Source organism: Pseudopipra pipra, chromosome 1 (genome assembly GCF_036250125.1).
Source record: "Pseudopipra pipra isolate bDixPip1 chromosome 1, bDixPip1.hap1, whole genome shotgun sequence".
In the NCBI taxonomy this organism is placed as follows: domain Eukaryota; kingdom Metazoa; phylum Chordata; class Aves; order Passeriformes; family Pipridae; genus Pseudopipra; species Pseudopipra pipra.
In genome coordinates, this window is record NC_087549.1 from 141,932,273 (window position 1) to 141,957,463 (window position 25,191).

The 25,191-nt window shown below is 36.8% G+C and overlaps 1 protein-coding gene across 16 annotated transcripts in view; it reads right to left on the reverse strand.

The window, feature by feature from the left end:
* Window positions 1–25,191, reverse strand: part of PARD3 (par-3 family cell polarity regulator) — a 451,653-nt gene that overhangs the window by 233,537 nt on the left and 192,925 nt on the right. For 12 of the 16 annotated variants that reach the window (XR_010425367.1, XR_010425369.1, XM_064637249.1 and 9 more), the window contains exon 5: window positions 20,432–20,563. The exons of the other annotated variants lie outside the window; for them this stretch is intronic. Coding sequence is in view for 10 of the 12 variants with exons in the window: in XM_064637249.1 (XP_064493319.1) it covers window positions 20,432–20,563 (132 nt within the window). In the remaining 2 variants the exon portion in view is untranslated. The remainder of the gene's footprint in view (window positions 1–20,431; window positions 20,564–25,191) is intronic. 16 annotated transcript variants of the gene reach the window in all.

Below are 25,191 nucleotides of genomic sequence, written 5' to 3' on the forward strand. Positions count from 1 at the left end.
CATGGCCAGGACTGCTTCTTTCAGCAGCAGAGATGACTTAAAATGTCTCTGACGCTGTGGCCTCAGACCAGTGTTTGAAAGGATACGGCTCATCTGCGGTTTCACACACAGCTCAAGGCATTCATTTCAGCATTCAGTAACTCGCACTGTTCTATGTCCAATCTCATCCCTCTTTTATCACCTCCTTCAAAATCCTACCTATTTTCAACTAATCTAAATAAACGTGTCTTGTTCACTGAAGTTGCTATCTCAGCAATCCCCCTCTTCAAAAATGAGCAAGCCTTCCAGGAATAAATCCCTCTTGCCTTTGTACACTGCTGACCTATTTTCCATAATTTGTTTTTCTCCCTGCCAGTTTCTAATCTATAGTAGAACTTCATTTGTCACCACATAAGCAGTTACCTAAACAACTTCATACAAATTACTCAAACTTGACCATCTTAGAGGAGACCAAATTTAGATGGAGGCACAACTATGCTTTTAAATGCTATTTCTTGAATGCATTAAAAGCTAAGATGCATAAACAGAAGGAAAAAATCTACCTGTCTTGTGGCTGAATTTCTCTTCAGCCATTCAACCCCAAAAAAAAGGTGAAAATATGGGAGTCAGATATGCATTAGAGAAGCACACACCAAGTCCTTGTCTTCATCAAAATGTCACAGCCCTTTATATAGCCCTTTATACATAGATGTCTACATAAACACTCTTTTAAAGTTAACAATAGCATTTTTGTGAACAAAATTCGACAAGGAATCAGAACAAGTTTTGTCAATTATGATTAAAAGAATATAGACACTGCTAAACCCCGCATTTAAACATTCTGATTTTGACATAAGGTTTTCTTAGCTGCCACTTAATTGGTTATAAGCTAGCTAAAGCCAGGTCGAGGGCTTTGAAATGTACAGGAGCTTGTTATCAATTTCCCATAAATCACACTTGAATCCCAGATGAGCCAATCAATTAAGTTAGTCCAGTCTAAGACCTCATTGAAGAAATGTTTATTTTGTTTTAACTATTCAAACTTATTTTCTGAGCCTGGAAAAAAAATACTTTCTGGGAAACCAAGAAAGCAAGCACTATTACCTTCCCATTCTGAAGCTTTTTTTCTTCAAACTATTAAAGGAAAGCTTGAAGTAACCTGAAGAACAAGCAAGTGCTGGGGTTTCAGTAAGAAGTGACTTCAGAAATCAAGCTGCACTGAGAGTTTCTTTCTATGCATCCCTAGGCAGGATCTTCCACCTTCCAGTTTCACAGAATACATTAAATTTCAGACTAACTACCTGAGGTACCCTAGCACCTTGTTATGGCCAGCTCTGGCTCTTGCAGAGGCCAGTGCAAGGACACTACTGGCCTGCCAATACTTCTGGCTAGATGGGAAGTAGAAAATCAGCTGCTTTATCATCACAGAACTAGAAGAATGAACCAGAGAGTGAACTACTGAAAAAAAGATAAAGGTCACTATATCTTATATTAAAACTGATTCAGTATAAAGAGAAAACCAATTTATTAAAAAAAAATCAGAAAATTCTGTGACAAAGGCTGTTGTTTCTCACTGAGATTAATAAAGCTGATGGTGTTCTCACAGAATTATATGATTTGAAGAAAATATGGGGAGAAACAAAACAGGTAAGTTTAAAGCTTGTTATTTTCATTTACTATAATTAGCAGATTCCCCACTCCTTTTGTGTGGTCTGTTCTCAGCTACTTACAGGCTCAGAATGATTCCTTAATATTTATACTTATAATCATTTTTCAGTTTGATTAAAATAAAAACAAACAAGAAAACTTAAAGAAATATCTTGCACATATGCATTCTAGACAACGTAGGCAAGAGGAATCCTTAAAATTAATGAAATGCACCTGTCTTTCTCTCTTTGCATACAAACAGGTTGAAGGCAACAGTGAGCAAAAAACAAGAGTGTATATCTACACAGAAACAAAAGAACACTAAAACAATCTTTAAAACAGAAAAGCTGATACTTTCCAAAGGGATGGACAGCAAGATAATGTTCCCTAAGGAATTAATAATCTGGAAGAGTAAGTTAAAAATAAAGTGATGAAATTTGCCAGCAAAACACAGCTTAGGTTTAAAACAATCTCTTAAAACATGATCAATGAGCTTTGCGAGACTTTACTAAAGCACTGTGGCGGACTGTGAAGCCTGGTGACTGAGGAAACTGAAATGTGAATTAATGTAAGATAAAAAATTCTGAGAAATGCCATCTAGTCTAAGCTTCAAAGGGAAGAATCTTGGAAAAAGTAGCACCTCTCAGAAAAAAAAAAAAAAAAGCCACAGTAAAAATAACCATAAATTAAAGAATTAGTCTGTGATAATATTGAGGTATATTTAATACATCCAGGTTTTACTGCAGCATCAAATATTTTTGCAGCAAATTCAGCTCTAAAAGTAATTTCAAATAGCAATTCCCAGTCTTCTGCCCTCTTGGGGTAAGTATGGATGAATATTAATGTAATATGTACTTATTTATACTGTAGATGAATAAAAACAAAATAAATGGGCAACTGTATAACATCAAATATTAATGAAGAAAATTAGTCAAAAAGCATAAGTAGCAGTGAGAACAACAGATTACTGGAAAGATGACAATACTCTTCTGTCTTATTTACCAACTCCACAACACTGGAGAAAGAAGACACAGAGTGTGCCAACTACGCAGCGTATCAACAGCTAACCCACAGCCCGACCATATGGAAAAGTACTTTCTTTTATTTGTTTTAACCTAATTCCTGGTCTTGCTAACCTGCATATAGCACGGTTTGAAATGCCTGACATGGAGAAGACAACTACATTTCCACTTGTATGTCTCCTTGGACATGACTGGAAAATATTTCTCATCATGGTAGAAAAATGATGTGGGTAGAAAGAATTTAGAAACACAGTAAACTTCCAGAGGGTAAAGTGTACGACCTGTGTATGTGGAGGGGAGCAGAGATATCTATGCACATCCAAGTCTAGCGTGGCCATACAAAAGGACAGGCTGAGAGGTTACTTCTGCTGACTTCTGGCAAGGGTTAAGGAACACCTCTCCAGCTTTATGAGAAAAAAACTACATCTTCCCACTCAGCACAGACTACTACAGACAACAGACAGAGCAAGGCACAGATGCACACACAGGAATCAGCAATCCAGTGGTGTATGTGCTGAAGTGAAGGTAGCTAGGGACTGGCAAGTTGGAAGCTTTTTGTCTGTGCAGTTCAGGTGATCTAAATAGTAGCCGAGTACTAGGGACTTTCCTATCAAAATGAAGCAATCAAGAAGAAGAAGAGATGATTTATTTATAAACCTGCTTTTCCCTATGAGAAAATCCTGAAATGCACAAATACTGAGCTGTTATATTCTGATGCAGGTAAATAAGAAGGATTAATTGCAAATGCTGGATAAGGAAGGGATCAGAACAGAACTTCCATGAGGTACAAATCCATGTAGCTGGAAGAAAGGAGGTGAAATGAGGCTAAATATCAGAAAAAAATCCTTAATGGGGTGATACATCAGATTGTGAAAGTCTCCCAAGGGAAGAAGCAGAATCCCCACTGCTCAACACATGTAAAAGCAGCATGGACAAAGAACTACAAGATAGGCTACAGGGAATAACTCAATACATAGCAAGAGGATGGTTCAGATGACCTAATAATATAACAGGATTTTAAATGACTAGATAATTCTATTATCATTAACCACATTCACAGTAGTACAAGCTAAAACACTGTTGCTATGGCAATCAATCCTTATGCGTCGTTGCAGAAAATGACTGAGATGCAAGGAATGGAAATGAATTGAAGCAGCCCTTACTATTCTCATTTAATTCAACATACCAGTCAGCTGGGAAACTACCTAAGACAAAAGTTTACATCTAGATTCCCACCAGTCTTTTAAAATATATAGTAAAGCACGACTGAGTGTCTGGCATTCAAATATAGGTTATCCTTAGATTTAGAGAGTTAGTTCAGATTCAAGGTAGGTGCAAGGTTCCAGTTCAGAGAGAATGATGCTGGAAATGGATGGATTGCTCTCATCATTCCATTTGGAATACTTAATACTGCTTGAATTCTCTCAGTTCAAAGTAAACCGACACTATGGAAAGACCAATGCACACATGGTTCTGCCGTCATGGTATTACAGCTCCATTGCTTTCCATGTGGGAGACAAGAAAAAAAGACAGCAAATGTGACCATTTCCACTGGCACTAAGTAGCCCTACAGACAATAAACCATAGTACTGAAAGTATCCTACTTCTAATTCTTAATTTATACTTCCAACCAGAAACAGAGAAATTTTTAAGAGTCAAGCCACAGGATAACAAATGATCAGCAGTCTCTTCATTACATATTATCAACTCTAAATCAATTCCATGTTATTACAGAGTAGTAACACATGCACATCTCTCAGTACACTGGTTTGCTCACTCGGTTCTCCTCTTCACATACCATAACAGAGTATTTGTTCGGAAATTGGGAAGTTAAAGTTGGTAGTAATAAAATCCTTAAAGCTGGCGAAAATTTTGGAATTTTTGAAAAATGGAATTCAAATCATTCTCAGTACCACTCAAATATGGTTTGAACCTGTACTAGTAAAACTGATAAATCCCACTAAGTTTTTATAATGATAACTGATAATTTAAAATGAGACACTAACACTCCTCTTACTCCAAGACAAAAAAGTTTCCAATAAAACACAGCGAGAATTGAGTGGGAATGAAAGCTCAAACACCTGTGTGAAAAACCACTATGCTCTCCCAGTTTTATAACACAGTAAAAAGTATTTTTAGGAAAAACTAGAGGCATATGCAGACAGGAGAGAATATAACTAATTCTACTCCTTGGAAGTTCACAGCCATGCTTCCTGTCAAAAAATGTTTCTCAAGTGAACAAAGTATTTATTTTTTGGGGCTTTTGATACTCTACCATATTGTTAACAATGCAAAGCAGCCCACACAAAGGGGGACACTACAGGTTATAGAAGCCATATATTCCGAAAGGAACATGTTTTCATCTGCTAGTGCTTCTATTTTAATGTAATCCTTACTCAGTGTTTTGTGCAGCACTACACAAAACTATTCTTTAGAAACCAAGGGGGGAAAAAAGATCAATAAAAAGGAAGCAAGTCCATATTCTGATTTGAAAATCAACTATAAGCTAACGAGTACACCAGAAAGTAACTATAAACTCTAAAAATCTCAGTTACAAAATATTTGAAAGAGGCTAAAAAAAACCAGCATGCTTTTAAAAAGTCACTAAATCCGACCTTAAGGAATGTATCATATTTTAAGTGAGAAGCAAAATATGTAAGTCAAGAAAAAGATCAGAGCAGCAGTGGAGTTTTCAATACTCACAAACACATACAGAAGCAAAACATTTGATAGATGTGTACAGTAATCCTCATACGTTAAAAATTTATTTGCACAACGTAACTTTTTGTAAAAAACTTCTCAAGGATAGCAAAGTTACTTCCAGTACTATTAGAACATTCTTGAAATGCTAGAACATGCCTGAATTCATGAGACATTTATTCAACTGATGAAGATACATCATTTTTATTGAAAACAGCCTGCAACACACTACATGTATATTTTGTTTCTATTTTAATATATTTCATTAGTATTTTTCTTGGAATTTAAACAAAAACCTTCCTGCTTGTGTGAGCTTCAAGTCGTTAGTGCCAAAACTTCAGCCAATGTTTCATGAGAAAATTACTGAATTATGTCTGTTTATGATTATAACACAGATTTCTCAAGAAAATTATTCCCTCTTGGGCATTAAAAACTAAATTAGTATGAAAGACTAGAATGTGTTTAATGTGATCAAGCTAGCTTTTCCCGCCAAAATGCTTCAATTTAATCCAAACTAATTTTTTAAAACTTAAACAAAGTCTAATAAGTTACTTCACTTCCAAAAATGACGTGCATTTACTAGGAGACTCGATATAAAGAGATCATTAAAAAAATCCAAAATGTGAAGGCCAAGAATTTTACTATGCAACTGCTGTAAATAATTTCTTTTTTTTTAATACAAGTTCACGGATGACTCAAAAAGAGCATGTGTGAGAAAGAGAAAGCAATCCCAGTGCAACTGAGAAATTAAAGTGAAAAATTAAAGCAAGAAGCCAAAAAACAGACACACAGATGGTAAAAACTGGCAAAAATTAAACGTAAAAATCATTCTCTTAAGTACCAACAGATGTAGTGACTTTAAAATATTACTCCTTGAGGATACACAAAGACAATAATCCCAGATTGTGAATCCTGGGCCAGTCTACTGCTGTGCTAGAGCCCCAAAGTACACTGTACTGTACAGAGAAAAAATGATGTGTCAGAGATGGTGATATCTGCTCTGCCAGTCTACTAAAATAGAAGGGAAGAAAATTAAACTATCCAACACTGTGAAATTAATGTCTTCAGAAAAAAAAAAAAAAAAAAATGAAAAAATTAACTGTGTAAATGAGATAAGAGAGGAGACTTGAAGAATCCATTTACAGACTTATAATACTATAGGACTGAGCAGGAATTGGTTATTTGAGCATTTCTGAAACATTCCTTCTTGAAACAATATTCAGGTTTCTCACTCCAGATGCAAGCGAGGCTGTGCTTCCCAGATTCTGTGTTGGTAAAGGTTGCTGACCCCGTATTTAGGGGTCTCCTTGATTTTAATAACCACAATTACCTAAAACTATCCCAATTTAGACTACTGGTATTAAAACAGGGAAAAAAAATAATCCAAGATTTGAAAATCAAGAAACTGATGTGTAGTACCTATATGCTTGAAGTTCAGCCTTTCCTGAAACATCTTCTTAGAATCCAAACTTGAAATGAATAATTATTAATAGTACTTTTAAAACACATTACGTAAGACCAATTTTCCAGATTGTTAAATTAATTCAATTGATGCTGCTATGAGTGATTGAACAAACCCAGCATCTTACACCATCACCATAATTTCAGGCTAACTGTAGACATAACATAAAGACAACTACTTTTTGGGGGGGCTAAAAAACAAAGTCAAATTCAAAGAAAACAAAATTATGTTTATTTACTACCATTTCCAGTGTGCAGAAATTTACACTGGGTACTTTCTCCTCTAAAACAATTACTGAGCTACCAGGATAATCATAATATCAGGAAGATGACTGAGAACTCCACAACATGAATATACTTAAAAAAAAAACAGTTACATGAAAAACATCTGTCAGAAAGTTTTAGGAGTTATATATAGACACATTTAAACATATAGATACTCCATATCTATATATATGTGTGTCATCAATGACAGCACTTTAAAATACTGTTCCTAAAAGTGGGCAGTTTATGAATTGTTCTGTATTTCAAGTATATAAACAAGTATATTCATGTACTTTATTTAACTCTAATGTGTATATTGATGAGCAGTAACTAAGCTGAACTATAAAAATGAATGTGAAAGTTTGCTGTATGTTAACCGGCAAACAAAGATACTGTCATGGATCAAATAAATTTTGTCTTTTGTAGAGTCTCCAAGCTGAGATGATTCAGAGAGGTACCATTTCTCACCAGGACACCCAGGTAGCAGAGCCAGCAGAGCTCCAGCAGCTGCTGTTTGCCCTGCTCAAGCAGCCCGAGGGGCGGTTTCGGTGTTACTCCCACCACCCAAAACAGAGTCCCAGCTGCACACTGCAGATGCAAGCACTGCTCTGGTTTCGCCCAGGGTTCCTGAGGTTTGGCTTTGGAGCAAAGCAAGTCAAAGCGTGCCTGACACCAGTGTGCTCAAATCCCCAGGGGCCACCATGGGAGGGCACAACTCCTCAACTGCGCCTCCTCTCATTCTTACATGCACAAAGCGTGTCAAACTCAAGAAGCCATAAAATTAAAAAAGTCATTAGTGAGCTGCATTGCAATGGTAGGTAGATATGTGGGTTCACACGGTTTCTAATATAATAACTTTTTTCCCCCTACACATTTCCTACCCAGTATTTTCTCCTGTACCCTGACACAGTGGTATGGAGCTGAAGTGCCTCCTACCCAACCTTCATTTTTTCACTAAGACTGACATTTGTTAGTTCAGGGAAAAATTGTCAGTCCTTGAGCCACATTAATTTCACCTACCCAAAATGCTACAATACACACTATCCTACTGAATATTATAAGATATTTCTTTTGCACAGAGAACAATTTTATCGACCTTCAAGTCACCAGCAAAATCCATCAGTTTTGATAAGAGGATGAGTTAAAAGAGTTTTCATGAAGAGAAAGCTATTTATAGTGGCGAAGTGTAACTACAAGGGAGAAATACTGATGGGCTTGCCTTATGAAATCTGTGCTTTGTTGTAACAATTATTGCCTAGAAAATCAAGATAAATAAAAATGGCATGATGGAATACTCAATGCGACTTTCAATAATTTTAAACAGAGATGCTCACAGATATGGTCGCTTTCTTTTGGGACATTTAATTTAGTCTATGCTTTGGATAAATGAGTTGAAATTATAAGCAATCATGAATTCCTGCACATTAGGAAAGATTTTTGAAGACAAATGAGAATATCCAAAAGGAAGAGGAAATTAGGCTTTGAATCAAAGTGATTGAACGCTGGCTTCCTGCCTAGTATTCTGAAGAATAAGAGATCCAGAGGTTTTGATCATACTGGGTACCTCACTCTTCATGTGTTTATTCTACAGTCTATAAAAATGTCTGCAATATACAGGCAAAAGGATAATTTTTTTTCTGCCCCACTTTAGAAATAGTTTTGTATGTATGTTGCCCTCAACACTGATTTTTAAACTGTGAAAACAAGCAATATTTTCAATGGCAAATGTGCTAAATTAATAATAGCCAACTGATTTTTCTCAAATTCATAAATAGTGATTTCTAGGCTGAAAAAAGAAGCATAAAAAATTTCAATCCAAATGAAGTTAAAGTAATCACATGTAGCTGTCATGAAAGTGAGTAATACCTTAATATGGAATCTGGGCAACAATTCTGATTCTTAAAATACCATATTCAAGAGATCAAAATTAAAAGTAGCATTTATTTCAAAAGTAAAATCTTTACAGTGGTTTATTATAGAAACTTTTTAGTTTATCCAATTGATTGTTTCTTCATGGAAACACTAGTTGTGCTGTATCCACTGTAATTCTGTGTATCCTTAGTATGGAACCTCCCTTAACCAGAGTAACTGCATCAGTCACACATCACTGTTCTTTCTTTGGCACAGGGATTCAGCAAAATGTCTTATCAGTGCAGCTGGCAGTTAGTTGTTGGTCTTATGGAAACACTAATTATTTATTAAATCAGATCAAATAAAAGTATTTAACAAAAACCCCACAGGTATTATTGTTTTTTCTGTTTGGTATGTGACATATATAGAAGTAACTAATTTCTTTGTACATCCTGATTTCCTAACCAACTTAATTCCTATTCTCCCTGCTCGCCCCCTCCCTGGCCCTTGATACCAATTTGACCATTTCATATGCAACTCCAAGTAGTGTCAAGATCAACTGAGAATGGACTTATTTTCAGTGCATGAATTGGCAGGGCTGGCCTATTATCTGGCCTATTATCTTCTTTTCTTGCCCAGTTATACTAAGGAAATAAATTAAAATCTTATGGTATATCGCATCAACTAGGTCATATTACGTAATTCCATTCACTCAGTTGCCGTACTCTCTAAATCTTGCTGTGTCACTTCATGAGAATCATGACATTTCTCAAAGTATCCTATAAATTACAGTAACCACTTAATACAGCCGAAGAGTACTACATTCGATAATGAAATGCTCGTACTTAAGCAATAAAATCCAGATTAAATTTAAAACCCAAAATAAAACAAAAACCCAGACAAATTACTTCCACATAACTCAGTTATTAACTCTAAGTTACACAGTATCATTTCTATTTACAGCAAAGTGCAACCATGTCATTAAAATGACCTGTCCACACAGGATTTTAAAGAATAAGCATCTTTTCTATTTCCATCAATGAAAGATAAATTACCTATCACTTCCACAACTGAAAGGACAAACTTGGCCCTTTTCTGAAAGCACTTTCTTCACAATTTGTAATTCATAGAAAGAAAAAATACAAAAATCATCCTGCTATTATTCTATATATTAGATAAAGATAGGTTTCTCAGTCAGATAAAATCTTTTTACCTTGCCCAAAATAAGCATTTTGTCTTTATTTCTGTTCTGCTTGGAATTAACTGACTTGCAGGACTCAGTAGTAATTTACCTGAATCTCCCCTAAATACTACAGTGAGAAGTGAAGAGTTCTCACATCCATGTTTCTGTCCAGATAAGTTGTTCTATTTTAGTATAGAAAGGACTAAAGCTTTCACTACAAATTAATAATATAAATATTTCTTTAAAATAAGTAACATAAGCCATTTAGAAGAAAAATTGTATCAAGAAGAAAATCAGAGTATTAAAAACAACCAAAAAGGCAGTTAATTTTCTATTTCAAGTCAAGAAAATTCTACAATGTGAATTAAGTTAACTGAAAATTAAATTAATGTGAACTGTGACTTCCAATGCAGACTTATAAAGACTTGGTTTGGCAACAAAACCAAGCAATTTATCAATTTTTGGTTTTCTTATAATTTGAAAGGAATAAGAAAATAATATTTTACTTTGAGGGTGACAGAGCACTGGAGCAGGCTGTCCAGAGAGGCTGTGGAGTCTCCTTCTCTGGAGATATTCAAAACCTGCCTGGATAGGATCATGTGCAACCTGCTCTAGATGAATCTGCTTTAGCAGGGGGTTGGACTACATGATCTCCAGACGTCTCTTCCAACCCCAGCCATTCTATGATTCTGTGAAAAAAAAACCCACAGCATTTGGGATAACTTTCTAATTTTGAATGGTGTCTTCCTGATAGAACACAAAGAGCACCAAGACTGCAAAAAACAAAACAGGGAAGGGATGTAAGGAGATGGAGTGTAGAGATAGCACCTCATTCCTTCCAAAGAATTGGGTACTGCTCTGAGGCAATCTTTATTAGAAACCACAAAGCAGGTACATAGGATATAAAGGTAGAACAGAGAAGATAGGAACATGAAACAATAGGGAAAAAAGGCAAAATAGCAATACCGTGTACTACCAGTACCACCTTCTGAAGCAAAAATGTATAATTTCTTTTTAAGCCTCAAAGATACAAGTAATCACATATTTACACTTTGGTTAAAAGGCTAGAATGCAGAACGAGCATAATGTGAATTTTAAATCAAGAATACTTTACCAAGGGCAAGGGAGAATCCTCTATAGACACAATTAACAGAATTGCTTTAATACACTTAAAAGTTTTAACCTTTGTGCTCTTTGAAGTGAATAGTGGAGCTGCATCTATTTCAGGTTTGTACCGAAGGGCTGTACTGCCCTGAAAAGTTTTACAGTGCCGTAAACTAATGAAATAAATTATCTTAATTTGGTTAGATCTATTTTCATTAACTGTATTACCCACCGAGGGAATGAGGACAAATTTTAATTTTACTAATGTATTTCACTTCTGCATTGCTTTGGCATGCCATAATTGCAGCTCCTGCTCAGTGCTGCTCGCTCTGCCATCTCAGGGCCACCTTTCCCCCTCTCTCCCAGGCAGGCAGGGCTGTGCACAGCCCCCAGGACCTGTGCAGAGGGGAAGCTGCAGCACCACTGACCGTCACCACCGGGAGCCAGGCTGTGCTGGACTAACTCCCACGTTCCCACCAGAGCCTTTGACATGGCACAGTAGCAGCAACAAGCACATTATGAAAACAGAGCATTTTAGTAGTGGTGATACATTACGTACATCTGGACTAAAAAGTAAATACATGAGAAGATAAATGTTTTTCAAAGCATGAAGGAAGAAAACAAGTTCCTAAAAGAAGGAAAGGAAGATCGGATACATCCTTTGATGAAATGCTTTTCCAGACCCATTAATGGATTTTCAGATGTCCTTTTCTGATCTGCTGCCATGGACGGACAGTGGTCTAAGAAACCAGAGATAATATTGTTCTGCACAATATTTAGAAAAAAGTAAAAAAACTAACAGCAATAATTAATGTAAAGCTTTCTACAGCACCTCCCTGCCATTTAAGAGAGTATTACTTATATTGTTGGTATTGTAGATTCATTACCATAAATTACCATAGCGATAGGATTATTTAAATAGTTTGGTCCAAAAGGGCAGGAAAATAGCAGTGTATGGTTACTAGCAAGTTATAAAATGCCTTTCACATTTGCCAACACTTTTAAGAAAGTTTCTGCAGAATAGAGTGGGTCTTCTAGCAGACAGTACCAGAGACAGAGTTGTGATCATTTCACTCCATTCAGCGCTTGTCAGGCTGCACCTAGAGTACTTCTTGAGTTCTGGCCACCACAGTTCACAAAAGACAAGGACAGACTGAAAGGGGTCCAAAGGAGGGCCATGAAGGTGATGAAAGGCTGGGAAAGCCACCATTGTGAAGAAAGATTGAAGGAGTTAGTTCTTTACTCCTTGGAGAAGAGAAGGCTCAGGGGGACCTCATCACATTATGCCACTTAAAAGGTGGCTACAAAGAAGATGGAGGCTCTCTCTTTGCAGAGAGACACATGGAGAAGACAAGGGGCTACAGGTACAAGTTGCAACAGGAAAGGTTTCATCTTAATATAGGAACAAATTTTTTATTTTTTTTATTTTTTAATTATGAGAACAATCAATCACTAGAAAAACCTCTCCTGGGACATGGTAGAGTATCCAGTACTGGAGGTGTTCAGGACAGGATTAGAAAGGGTGCTAGGTAGTCTCACTAAGGCTCTCTTTCCCACAAAAGGTTGGACCAGATGACCAGGTGGCTTCCAGCGTGGGCTGTTGATTCTTTAAATTTCAGACCAGTCCATCATCTGCCTGCTTATACTTATACATCTATGAGAGTGAGAGTGTTTGAGTGTGAGGATATGCACACCTGAACATGATGCATGTCTTTTTCTATAATAATTAAAATCCATGAGTACTTTTATAAAATTGCCTTTTCTTGCTTTGGGTTGGTTTTTGTTTTTTTTAATGTGGACACATATGGAGTTACATTCTGCCACTGAATTCATATCTACACAGCAGCATATAACTGAAAGTAGACTGTAGCCTTCAAACTGTCTCACCTATTTAATACACAATATGAAATGACATATTATTTTTGAAAGGAGAACAAGATAGATGCCAGCATGAAACATTGTTTATAAAACCATCACCACTACAGCTGTCCCCAAGCAATAAAGCTGTTTATTCCAACCTCCTACCTCATATAAACTGAAACCCTCAGCACTGAAAAACAACTTCAAATCTGTTCATGACTCCAAGACAAATAAGAAGAGTCATCTCTTTCCAAAATATACAATTACGGTTGTGTCCACAAATGTCCATTTTCTATAAAAGTGCACAGACTTCTAAATTTCACATTTGATTCTGTCTCTGTACATACCAATGCATTCAGCATAAAGGTAAGTCTTTATCTTTAAGGCTTCTTTGTTTCTGTGGTTATACACAAACATTTAGAGAATATTTAATGAATGTGTGTATTAACATATTCACATCTAAGATTTATACAGAAAAACACATTTATTCTTCTGACTTCAGGAGACATGACAACTCTTCTAAGGGTGTAGGAATTATGAGTCTACATAAAAATCAGGAAAAGATCAAGTTAGGACTTCAAAATCAAATGGCTTTAAATATGGAAATCATGTTTAGATTTAGAAATCTGGATCTGAACCAAGTTAGATCCAAAGTCATATTTATACCTAGAAAAGGCCTGTGATTCTGATTCTCTCCACAGAAACACATGGTAAAAATTTTAACCTTAAATGGAGAAATCATAAATACAGAAACAGAGAACTTACATGGCCATTATAAGAGCTTGTTTTACCCTCCCATGCCCGCTTTTAAGCATTCTGACATGTAACACACAATCAGCTCCAGCAAGTCTCCCAGATCAAGATGTGTCTGTGGGAACTGGGTTCCTAACCACCACTAGAGCCTCATCCACTGTAAGCAGTTCAGCAGGGTGCATCCTGGAAGTGACCCAGCTCAGCTAATGCATGCCTCAACTTGATGCAGATCCAGACTCCAGTACTACACAATAGGAGTTTGGATATTTTTTTGTAGGTACTCACATCATAATCACCGAAATACAGATTTCTCATTTTGGAGTTCATCATACATAGTATTTTTCTAATCTAATAATAATAAATGTAACACAGGTAAAACACTGAAACAAATCTACACGATAATCACCTAATTGTGATCACATACAGATATAGTGATACCCCAAAACCACAACAGTCTTATTGGAAATCAAAAGCTATTAGAAATTGTGTATGCATTTTGACCACATTGCATGTGCAAAATATTCTGTAGGGATGATCGGTCAAAGCAAAAAAGGAGAAAAAAAGGAGAAAAAAGGAGAAAAAAGGAGAAAAAGACCATCAAGAAGTCAAGGTGCTCTTCTGGCAGCCAGACAGGGCATTTGGCTGTCTCAGAGCTATATTCAACCTCTACCCTTTCTGGGATGTCACTGCCCCTCTTTGTGCTGAGTGGAGCCAGCACTTCACAGCTTACATTTCATCTGAGCATTTGAGCTGAATGCACTGAAGTAGTTAACATCTTGCCAATATAAAGAAATAAAGGGAGTGGTCAATACCTAACTACTTGTAGAAGCACTGGCTAATTGAAAATATTCTTGGGCCCAATCAAGTTTTTTGCCATCTTTATAGTACAAAAGCCAGAAGGAGAAAGTCCTGTAGCACACAGGGTGTTGACAGAGTGAAGTCAGTGTGATTACAGGACCAAGAACCTATCTCAAGTAGTAAAAAACCTGCATTTGCAATTGGATATGGGACAGGGGAGACTGAACTTGCAGGGACACCTTGAGGTCTTCCATTCAATACTTTGACTAACATAAACCTTACGTGAATCCTCTACCAATGCACTGGTCACTGCTTCTAACTGCCCACAGTTAAAACTGTGCCCAATTATTTAATATTAAGTTAGGTGCCAAGCCAGAAACAAGCAAACCATATGAGCCAAGGCCTTGTTCACTAACTGGTAACACTTACTTTTCCCATGATCAGCCTCAGAGTGGTCTTGCCTAGTTTCACAAACCCTGGGTAGCCATTTGGCTACACTCACACATCCCCTGCCTTTCCTATGGGACGTCCACTGAAGAACCCCCAAAAGAGACAGCTCTCTGCATTACATCTAGAGCTTTGAACACATGCATATCTCTACCTTTGTGATGGAAATCCTTCACAAGGAATATGACAAGCTCTAAAATCGTCTTTGTATTTTATAATTTATATGCTGTCATGGTTCTATGTTCATTAAGGTTGTTATCACAAGAGATAAATTATAAAGGGTATGTACTTGGAGAGAGAGGAAAGCAATAGACTCTACGCTGGCATAGAGAATAATGGATAACCAGTTAAAAATGATTCCTCCAACTGAAGCCTAGCTAATCCCTTTTCCAAACCTTAAAGCACAACTCCTTACTAATGACAATAATTTTTACTGCAGTTTCAACCTTTGTGTGGGAGGAGTTTGAGATAAGAAGAGCCTCCACCCCTGAGTCTCCCCATCTTCAAGCCATAAAACAGAGAATTTACAGACCCTTCCACTGTAGTTATAGTAATAATAAAATCTAGGAAAAAAAGGCAAAATACACTTGTCAGACAAGGAGAAACACAAAAGAAGTACGTTAGTGAAAACAAAAATATTTATATTCATTAGCTATACCACTATGATACATTTAGAAATAAAGAAAATAAATTAGTTGCTTTTCTGCCTTCTTTTTTATGTTAGGCATAAAACAGAAACAGGGGGTTTGTTGTTAAATGAAAAATTTGACAATATAGATAACCTAGAACATGAGAATACACAAGAAATTAGTGGTTTAAATTCAACAACCTACTTCTGAAGCTCTGATCTTTTCTTTTCAACTGACAGTGCTGAAATGCATTAATTTATAGTATCCAAATGTTTTAAGAGAGTATATTCAATCATATTAAAAGCAGGCCTTATTTTGCTGAAAATACAATCTGAATGCAGGTACTCTACAGCTGGAGACACAAGACCATATGCTACTTCCATGTCTGATCCTGTTGCAACAGGATCCACAGAAACTGTACCAGATTACTATGGACAGATGTCATGAACAAGAATAACTTACAGGAAGTGCTCCATACAGCACATTTCTGAACAAGAAGACAGCAGTAGTAACCAGCTTCTCTTTTCATTTTAGAATACATTTGAGTTGCTCTAATCTCTGGCTGTTGCTAGATACCAAAAGCTACTGTGAACTTAGCAATCAGACTTATTCTTCAGTAATAACCATGAAATTTTACTCTGTCTCCTACCTTGCTTTCATGAACTGACAGATATACACCAAATACATAATATACAGATATGTACCTACATTTACATATAGCTTTAACTAACCAAACTCGCTGTATTTGCAAATCTGATCAACTGCTTCATATTTAAGCTGCTTTAGGATTTCCCTCTCCTGCTGTCCTCACTCCCCTTCCCAGCCCACAGCACAGCCAGGTGCTCTTAATCCTTCTGCAAAACAGGCCTTGCCAGCAGAGCAAGGACTATACTGATTGATTGCAGCCAGTTCCAATATTTAACTAATGAAACTAAAATGACCACCTGAGAGAACTTTTTTGTGTACTTAAACTTGGGGAACCAGTGAAAACTTTAACACTTTCATGCATTCCCTTTCATGTCTCCCTGGTATGAAACAGCATGAGTCCAGATTTGATCAGGGCCCAAGCAAGTCTTGAGGTGAGCTGAGGGGAAAAAAGACTTCTCAAATAAAAGTGAGATTACCATATATATGAATACATTTCAGAGACAATAAGATTTTTCAACTATTCCTCAAAGTTTGGTTGCTGTGGGGAAAAAGAAGGTGTTATGGAGGGCAAGGTGAAGAATAAGAAGCAACTTTTTCTTTTTTTTTTAAGGATATTTCGGAATCAAAGATTGCAATTTTTTTCCTAGTACTTGACAATCTGTAAGAGAGAATTAATAAAATAATTGAGTGAAAGAGTAAAAAATACAATCACAGAATCACAGAATGGTTTAGTTTGGAAGGGACGTTAAAGATCATTTAGTTCCAACCCCCCTGCCATGGAAAGGAACACCTCTCACTAGATCAGCCTGCTCAGAGCCCCATCCAACCTGGCCTTGAACACTTCCAGGCTTGAGGCATCCACAACTTCTCTGAACAACCTGTTTCAGTCCCTCAGTGTCCTCATAGTGAAGAATTTCTTCCTTATATTTAATCTAAACCTACTCTCTGTCAGTTTAAAGCCATTCCCCCCTGTCCTATCACTACATGCCCTTGTAAAAAGTCCCTTAACAATCCCTACCTTTCTAACTGTATTCTGAAACTCTATTTGTATTTTTGGCTTCACAGAGGTGAAATGATTCTCTGGTAAAGAGTTTCATATAACTTACATCACAAGCTTGAGAAATAGGAAGTTTCCGAGAAATACATGGATCATTTGCCCTGTGGAAAACCAGAGGGCTCTGGAACGAACTGGGAACAATTGCTACACAGATATAGCTAACCAGCATACACAATCAGAATACCTTAAAGGACTCAGAAAGCAGAATTAATCTTTTCCATTTCTTTGATGTATCACTCTAATTTCGCAGAGCCTGACTAAAGCACAATAGATATGAGCAAAAGCAATTACTGCCAGGAATTTTAACGGGCTTCATACGTTCCTCCATTTTTAGGCGTTAAACCCAGACAACTTTAGAGAACTATTTCTCCAACACCTACTTGAACATATCTAATTCTGTGCACTTTTCAGTACTGCTACAGCAGTTGATTCCTTACAAACAATATATCTTAAAGTTTTGTCTGTAGAACTAGATGTGATGCTACAGAATTACACTTTGCTACATAGGAAATGTAGCAAATAGATTGTTTATAGGAAATGAGGTGTTGTCCACACAAAAATAATTGTACTTCTTTGGCACAGCACGCCTTCATTCAAAGGGCAATTCCAATGAATGTTCATGTATGCTAGAAGGTGAAAAATATCACCTTGGAATTCTTTTTTGCCTTATATTCAAAAGAAAGAGAGGAGGCAACTAATTCAACCCAGAAGAGCCAAAAGAGCTTTCATCCAACAACAAGCCTCTGGAGTCTGCAAGATGAATCCAGTGTTTACTACTACTGCCTCTAAAGAGCCATAAAGGCAGCTTAGACCAGGACTATTAATACCCCTGGTATCTGCAATGAGTTCTGCCCTAGAGGTTTCTTGGCACTGTTGCTGCCTTACCCTTGGTGCCAGACCTGCTGTCTGCTGCTCCTTCTGCACGTACTGGCAGGGTGCACAGACCAGTCCAGCACATGGGAACATGACTGGAAGTTGCTAAATTAATTGATTATGCCAGATTGCAACCTCCTTGCCTGAGTTTACCCTTCTCAGAAGTGAAAGGCTTAACCAGTGGGAAACAAAATCCCACAGAGGATACTGAAAAAGATATTAAAGTTTAAAACCCCAAAAAGAGTGAAAGAATATCTCTGTCTGCAGCTACTCCATCCCCTGCCAGGCCCTTCTTTTCTTCCCTATGATGCATCCCATTCTCGCAACAGACTTTCTTCTCCTGTGCATATCACAAAAGGATCCTGGTCTTCCAGGTACATGCAGAATCATTAACACATTCAAAGAAAACCACCACTACAAACAAACAAAGCCAAAATGCATAAAACTTGCTTCAAAGAAACACGATATTTGCAATTTCAAACGGCAACCAGTTAACTCTCGTAACGAATATGCTTCCAGACTACCACTACTGCCCAATTATTTACCTAATTGGGGAATAAATTAACTAGTTAAGCTGTTTGGACACTGAAATCAACATAAAGCTTAATATGAAACATCATATATTAAAAGTTCATGTATCTGGCATTTTATAAGATGATCACTATTAAGATTTCTAATTCAACTTCTTTTGCTGAGACAACAGTTTCATTAACTGCCACAGTGCAAATCTAATGACGCATGGAAATTATGCCTCGAAAACATCAACAAGCAGAACTGTCACAGGAGATGCCTTCAAATCTGGGCACCGACTTTCCATTTCAGCACAGGCTGATACAGAGACAGGAGCCAACTTCATCTGCACTAACTCTATATCTTCTTAGAGAAAAATAGCAATGGAAAGAATACTATCATTAAATGTGCAAAGGAAAGAATACAAGGACCAAAGACAGAATTTTTCTCATAAAACACATAATTTTAAATTAATTTGCAGGTTTACAAGACATAAAAACAGTTAATAGCTCATATTTGGAGGGGGTTTTAGTTGGTTTATTTTAATATTCTGTGATGTTATTTAAGCTTCTTTTGAACTAAAAATGGGGTTTAATGAAGAATGTTTGGAGTATGCTATGATTTGGCAATGCTGCACTTCAAATATTGTTACGGAAGTTGTGGGTGAAGGAGAGTAGTCCCAGGACACCAGCCCAGTGTTGGATTCTAAACCTTCCCCTCCATTCACAAGGTACAGTGTAAGAAAGCTTAGGCCGTGTCAAATAGCAAATTTCATTTTGAAGCTCTTCTATATAAAGCAAATTACAGTTTTATGTCCAATTGCTGTAAAATACAAAATTTGTACATTTTGTTCAATGCAAAAATTCAATGTTTTCATGTCACATTGTATAAAGAAGAAAAACAAGGTAATAATTCTACATATGCACTACTCTGGGCTTCCTCTTGTATTTCCAATTTCCATAGTAAAGATGATTTTCATTATACCTTTGAAAAATTTCAGACATAGACAGAGATATAAAGTGACTGCTAGGTAATTTCAATTTCAGAACTTTAAACCTCTATGACTACCAGCTTATTAATAAATACAAACTTAAAAAAAAAAAAAAAAAAACAAAAAAACCACCAAACAAACCATAACTTGGAACTACTTAGAGTCTCAGAAAAGCCCAAGATCAAAAGCAGTATAAATGTACACTAAATAAATATGATAACAGTCTTACAGTCTTCAGATTTATAATTAATATATTTTTGATGTTTAGAGTAACAAGCATTTAAAAGTGCAGTGTCAAAACTGACTCACATATGGCTACTCTGTAGGAACATTATTAGATTTCAATGGCAAAATGTTTATCAAAATAATGCTAATTAAAAGAACCATATCAGTTGTGAAGAACAGCAGCACTCCACATACTATATAAATATGTTTTTGACTCAAAAAAAAATAATTTGCAGGTGTCCATTTCAATCTTAATGCCGTTTTTTTTGGAAGCAAGAGGAATTCCATATACATTTAGTCAGCAGACTGCTGGTGCTTCTATCATGCTTAGAGAGTCTGTATCACATAAGAATACACTTCTTTGTAATAGCTTGGAGTAGCATAAAGATTAGATTGATAAAGTAATATATATATACACATATATATTACCTGTTCTTGCCTCTCCAGCCACTTGTCCACCATGGGATGACTGGCACTTAACGATGAACGAGCATTGTCTCTCTGAAACTGGTTAGACCAGCTACTAGTATCTCGTGGTAGGCTTCTGTAGTTTTCATCTTTCTAGTTTAAAAGAAACAAAAAAGTGTCTTATAAAAAACAACCAGTCCTTGCCCATTAACAATGCAACTGGTTATTAAATGAATACAAAAGGAAGACTGACAAAAGAGAACACGGGTCTGGCTGGACCTAAGGACAGCGTGATTGCTCGGCCATTCCACTGCAAGAGCTCCCTTTCCTTAACACCAGGGAAGCCCAACTAAAGCCTCAGTGCAGTTGTAGATCTTGCACCCATTCATGCTTCCCTTCCTCTCTTTTCCAGCTTCAAACCTCTAGTGCACAGACCTCCCAAGTAATATACTCAGCAAGGCTTTCAGAGCAATATGCTCCTTATTTTTGTTCCCACCAAAAGCAAACATCCCAGAGTCCATCCAGTGACAGCTACAGCCACTACATAATTTTCCCAAGTCTCTGCATGTAATCAATTGTACAATCAAAGGGGTCTCACTGCTCGGGGTACTGTCCTTTAGACCAGAATAACATGCCGTAGAGTTCAAAACTTGAATTTATTATTCCACATAACAATGCTTTGCTTGGTTTGCCTGAAGGTATACAAATACAGTCACATTTGTAGAACAGCAGCAGATGGAGATTGTGCTGACAGAGATACATTGATCCCACTGAGACTGATAGAAAATTATTTTTTTATCTTTTTAATTGATGAGTTTGTCTACACATCTTTCCCACAAGCTGTACAAATTCTCCAGCTTCTAAAGATTATTAGTCCTTACCCAGGCTGATCACTAAAAGCCAATAAAAGCACAGAGGCAGATTCTTAATGATGGGAGTCACCTTAGCCTAAAGTCAGTGTTACTGACAACTTACATAGCTTAGTTACCTCCAACTGAAATAATACATGGAACTGAAATTCTGCTTAGCTTTTCAAAACAGGATTATGAATACAGTATAATATATGTAAGTATCCTTCCTTCAGAAGTGGAGTATTTTTTCCAGTCAATGTTTGTCTATCTTCATGCCAAATCAGATAATTTAGAGAGAGTATCTATTTTTAAAAGAGGACTCTAGTTCTACACATTTTGCAACATTACCACTTTTAGGAATCTCAAAAGTCTCTAAAATAATAAACAAACATCAGTGCAGATTTGTAGCTAAAATCTATTATTTTCTTTATTTATAGCACACAGCACATTTTTGGCCCTTTCTTACATCAATATATTATTCCATCAGCATGAGTATTTCCTTTCCCTGTTTTGCCATACTGATATTTCTTTGCCCTGGCACAATATTAGTCCAATATTCTAGATGCAGCATCAATTCCCTTACAATTGTCCTTCACAACTATATTAAATGTATGACAGGCTTTGCTAGGAAATTCAGGTCTCAGTATAACTGTGAAACACAGCATTTTACAAAAGCTTCCCGTGCAAGAGCAGTCTTTTCCCACACATATCAAACTTAAGCTTTCTTAACTGATGACAACCTCTTTTCTTGAAATACTTTGTAGTATAAAAGAAGTCTTCCATTTCAAGACATTAAAGCTTAAATTCAACCAGTACAAGATACCCTTGTAAAAATATGTTTGCACAAGTAACCAGCCTAACAAAGCACTATCATAAATCAGTTTACCCTGCCACGAATGAAGTAAAAACTTTGTGTCTTTCAGCAACTAAAAACAATCCAGTTTTCCTGTGTTGGTTAACCACACAGCAAAACTAGACACTTGCTCAGTGTCTTGCTTATAAAGGGACAGTGGAAGTCAGCTTTGTACAACTGCCCTCAGCAAATCCATAAAAGCCAGGGAATGCTGTGTACAAATTGATTTTTTTCCTGTTGCTTCTCTTAACCAATTCTTTTCTTCAGGTGACAGGGGTGGCACAGTTCCTGTAAGCCAAAACAACAATTTCTCTTGTTCAAAGTGGTGGGCAGGTATAACAACAAAATCAAAGTCTGACAAAGAAATAACAAAAAAATCATTTTATGCACAAAACCACCCATACAGTTGGTGCACATATTATTGTCATCTAACAATAACTGTCTGACAGACCATCACCTCCTCTGAATGAACAAAAATTTCTTCCTATGTAACAAGATGTTTTCTGTATTTCTACACTTTATACATAATTCTATTTTTTATTGATTCATGTTTACAGTGTTCAATAGAAATCTTTTTGAAAGAAATTTTTATTTTTAAAACACAAAGATCTCTCTCCATACAGCATCCATTACCCATGCACAGGGGTGTTTTGCAAGAGCAAGAGAGAAGGAAAAAAGTTCATCTAGGGGTGTTGTTGTTCTTCAATCATTCAATCACCATGTCTGGGAATCATGCCTGAAGTCTTATTGCACAGAGTTTATACTGGAACTTTGTGTTGTAAAAAGTCTCAAGTGTCACAGTACACAAAGTGAAATTATCTAAGCTAAGAGAGCCTCTGTTTGGTGCATCTACACTAATGTCAAGAATTCTGCCAAGAGATTACTCCTAATATTATCTGTGCTGACTAGAACAGTATATTCATCCCACTTACCAAAATATTTCTGCTTGTAGCCCACTTCAGTAGAAGATTGCCTTTCTCCTGCTAAGACCTATATCAGCTCATTTTATAAAATAGGCAACCAAGTCACTCAGCAATTTTTCTGACAGCAGAAATAAATGCTGGAATGGTAGAGGGATGTGGTTTCTGTAATTTCTTGTGTTTCTCAGCAATGTTCAGAGGCTCAAAATAGCACTATTATCAGATCGAAATAAAATACCAGTGCTGCAATCACACAGAGTCATGTTGGTGTTGGCCAAACAGCAAAACATTAGAAGATCAACTCGCCACAGACCAGTCCTCCACTCCTTTCTTTGTCACTGCTTTTTGGCATGCAGCTACCCCCATACCCCACGGGTGACAGCACTGAGACAAGCACCAAACTAGACCAGGAGCAGCGAGAGAGCAGCATTTTCAACACTGACACACACAGTCCTTCTCACAGGCAGCTACACAACAAAGCCTCAGGGTGCTCCTGGATACCTGTAACCCCACCTATGCAGGGGTTTCCATTACTGCTACTACCAGATCTAATTCAAAGATAGCAGTGGTGATCAACTATAGAGGTGGAGGTGAAAAATAATGCTGCAGCTCAGACATTGGGATTTACTGAACCAGCTGCAGTGCTGCTTGCTATTTAATATATATATATATATTGGCTTCCGATTTTTTTTAAATATGCAAATATTAACCCAGAAAGCTTTACTTGTCTTCAGCATAATCTAGCATTAGCACACATGCTCCCAACATCCAACTGGAAAAGGTGTGTGTCACTTTTAGCTACAATATCATAAAAAAAAAGATTTCATGGTACAGAAGCCATCAGGGTCACACAGGGAATTCTCATTTCTTCTGGAGCTGCAGCTGTAAGCCCTCCTGGGACCAGGGCTGACACGCATCATCAATTACAATTAAATGCTCTAATTTTTTTAAAAAAAATTTCTTTCCCAAACATCTTTGGGGACCACAGGCCATGTCAGCTTTATCACGTTTGAAATGGAAATGGATCAATATAATACTAAAACTGCCAAGTCATAATATCACCACTACACTTAACAGCAGCATTTTGCAGTAATTTTAATGAGGACACATAATCTAACACTTTGAGATTTAGTTCAGCGCGGTGTCCCTGCGGGGCTTTGCTGGAGGGTTGGGTGAAAGGGGACAGGAAAAATGAAGCAATTTTGCTATACTTTTAATTTCAGATGATTTGCAATATATAACAAGATCTTCATCAAAGACTCTTCAGCTTGTAGATGAAATGATGCATTAGCATGGTCTGTGTACTTCAATTACTAGCTGCCAGTTCATAAGCTCACTTGTGATTTTAACCCACAGCTGTACCCCTACAGAGTCCCAGCACCACGAACCCAACCAGAACGTCCTCCACATGTTGTGGTGACAGTTCCACATCTGCTATCTCATTTGCTACTAGGCCACTTACCAAATAGTGAAGAAGTTGGGTTTTCCCTTTGTTTTGACCTTCTGAATGGCTAAGGTAAAGTGTGGCAAATTTTCATGCACTTTAAAAAAAACCCAAAAAACCAAAAAACAAAACAAAACAAACAAACAAACAAACAAAAAAGGAAAAAAAAAAACACAACCTAGACAGCATTACAACAGGGGTAAAATAGACTGAAGACCCCTTCAAAGATTCCAAAGTTTAAACCAAGTTTTCACTTCTGTTATTTCTACAGAAAAAAGCCCATGTCTCATTTAGGATCTTCACTGAGAGACCACTTTGGACACAGACCTTTTTTTGCTATCCAGTCTTTTCTTCTAAACTGTACACTTTGGGAAAGGCTCCTCATTTGCTCGGCTTTAGTTCTTTGTCATGGCCTCAGATGGAGACAGGATTTGTTGATGAGAGGTGAGACTTCATTTAGTCTTTTGAGATTATAATTTCACTTGAGAGACTTTGGGCAAATTCATGCCTACAAGTGGATTTGTTGTTGAATCGCTCACTATAAAGGCTGCTCTTCTTTCTTTTTTATGCTCCACTATATCCATGTTAGAACCTGAACAGTTTGGTGTCACTCTCAGATAGGATGTTAAAAGCTGCAATTACCAAAACAGTCACACAGTTTATGTAAATAACTCTCTGATGAAAACATCTGTTTATAAATGCAGTAATACATA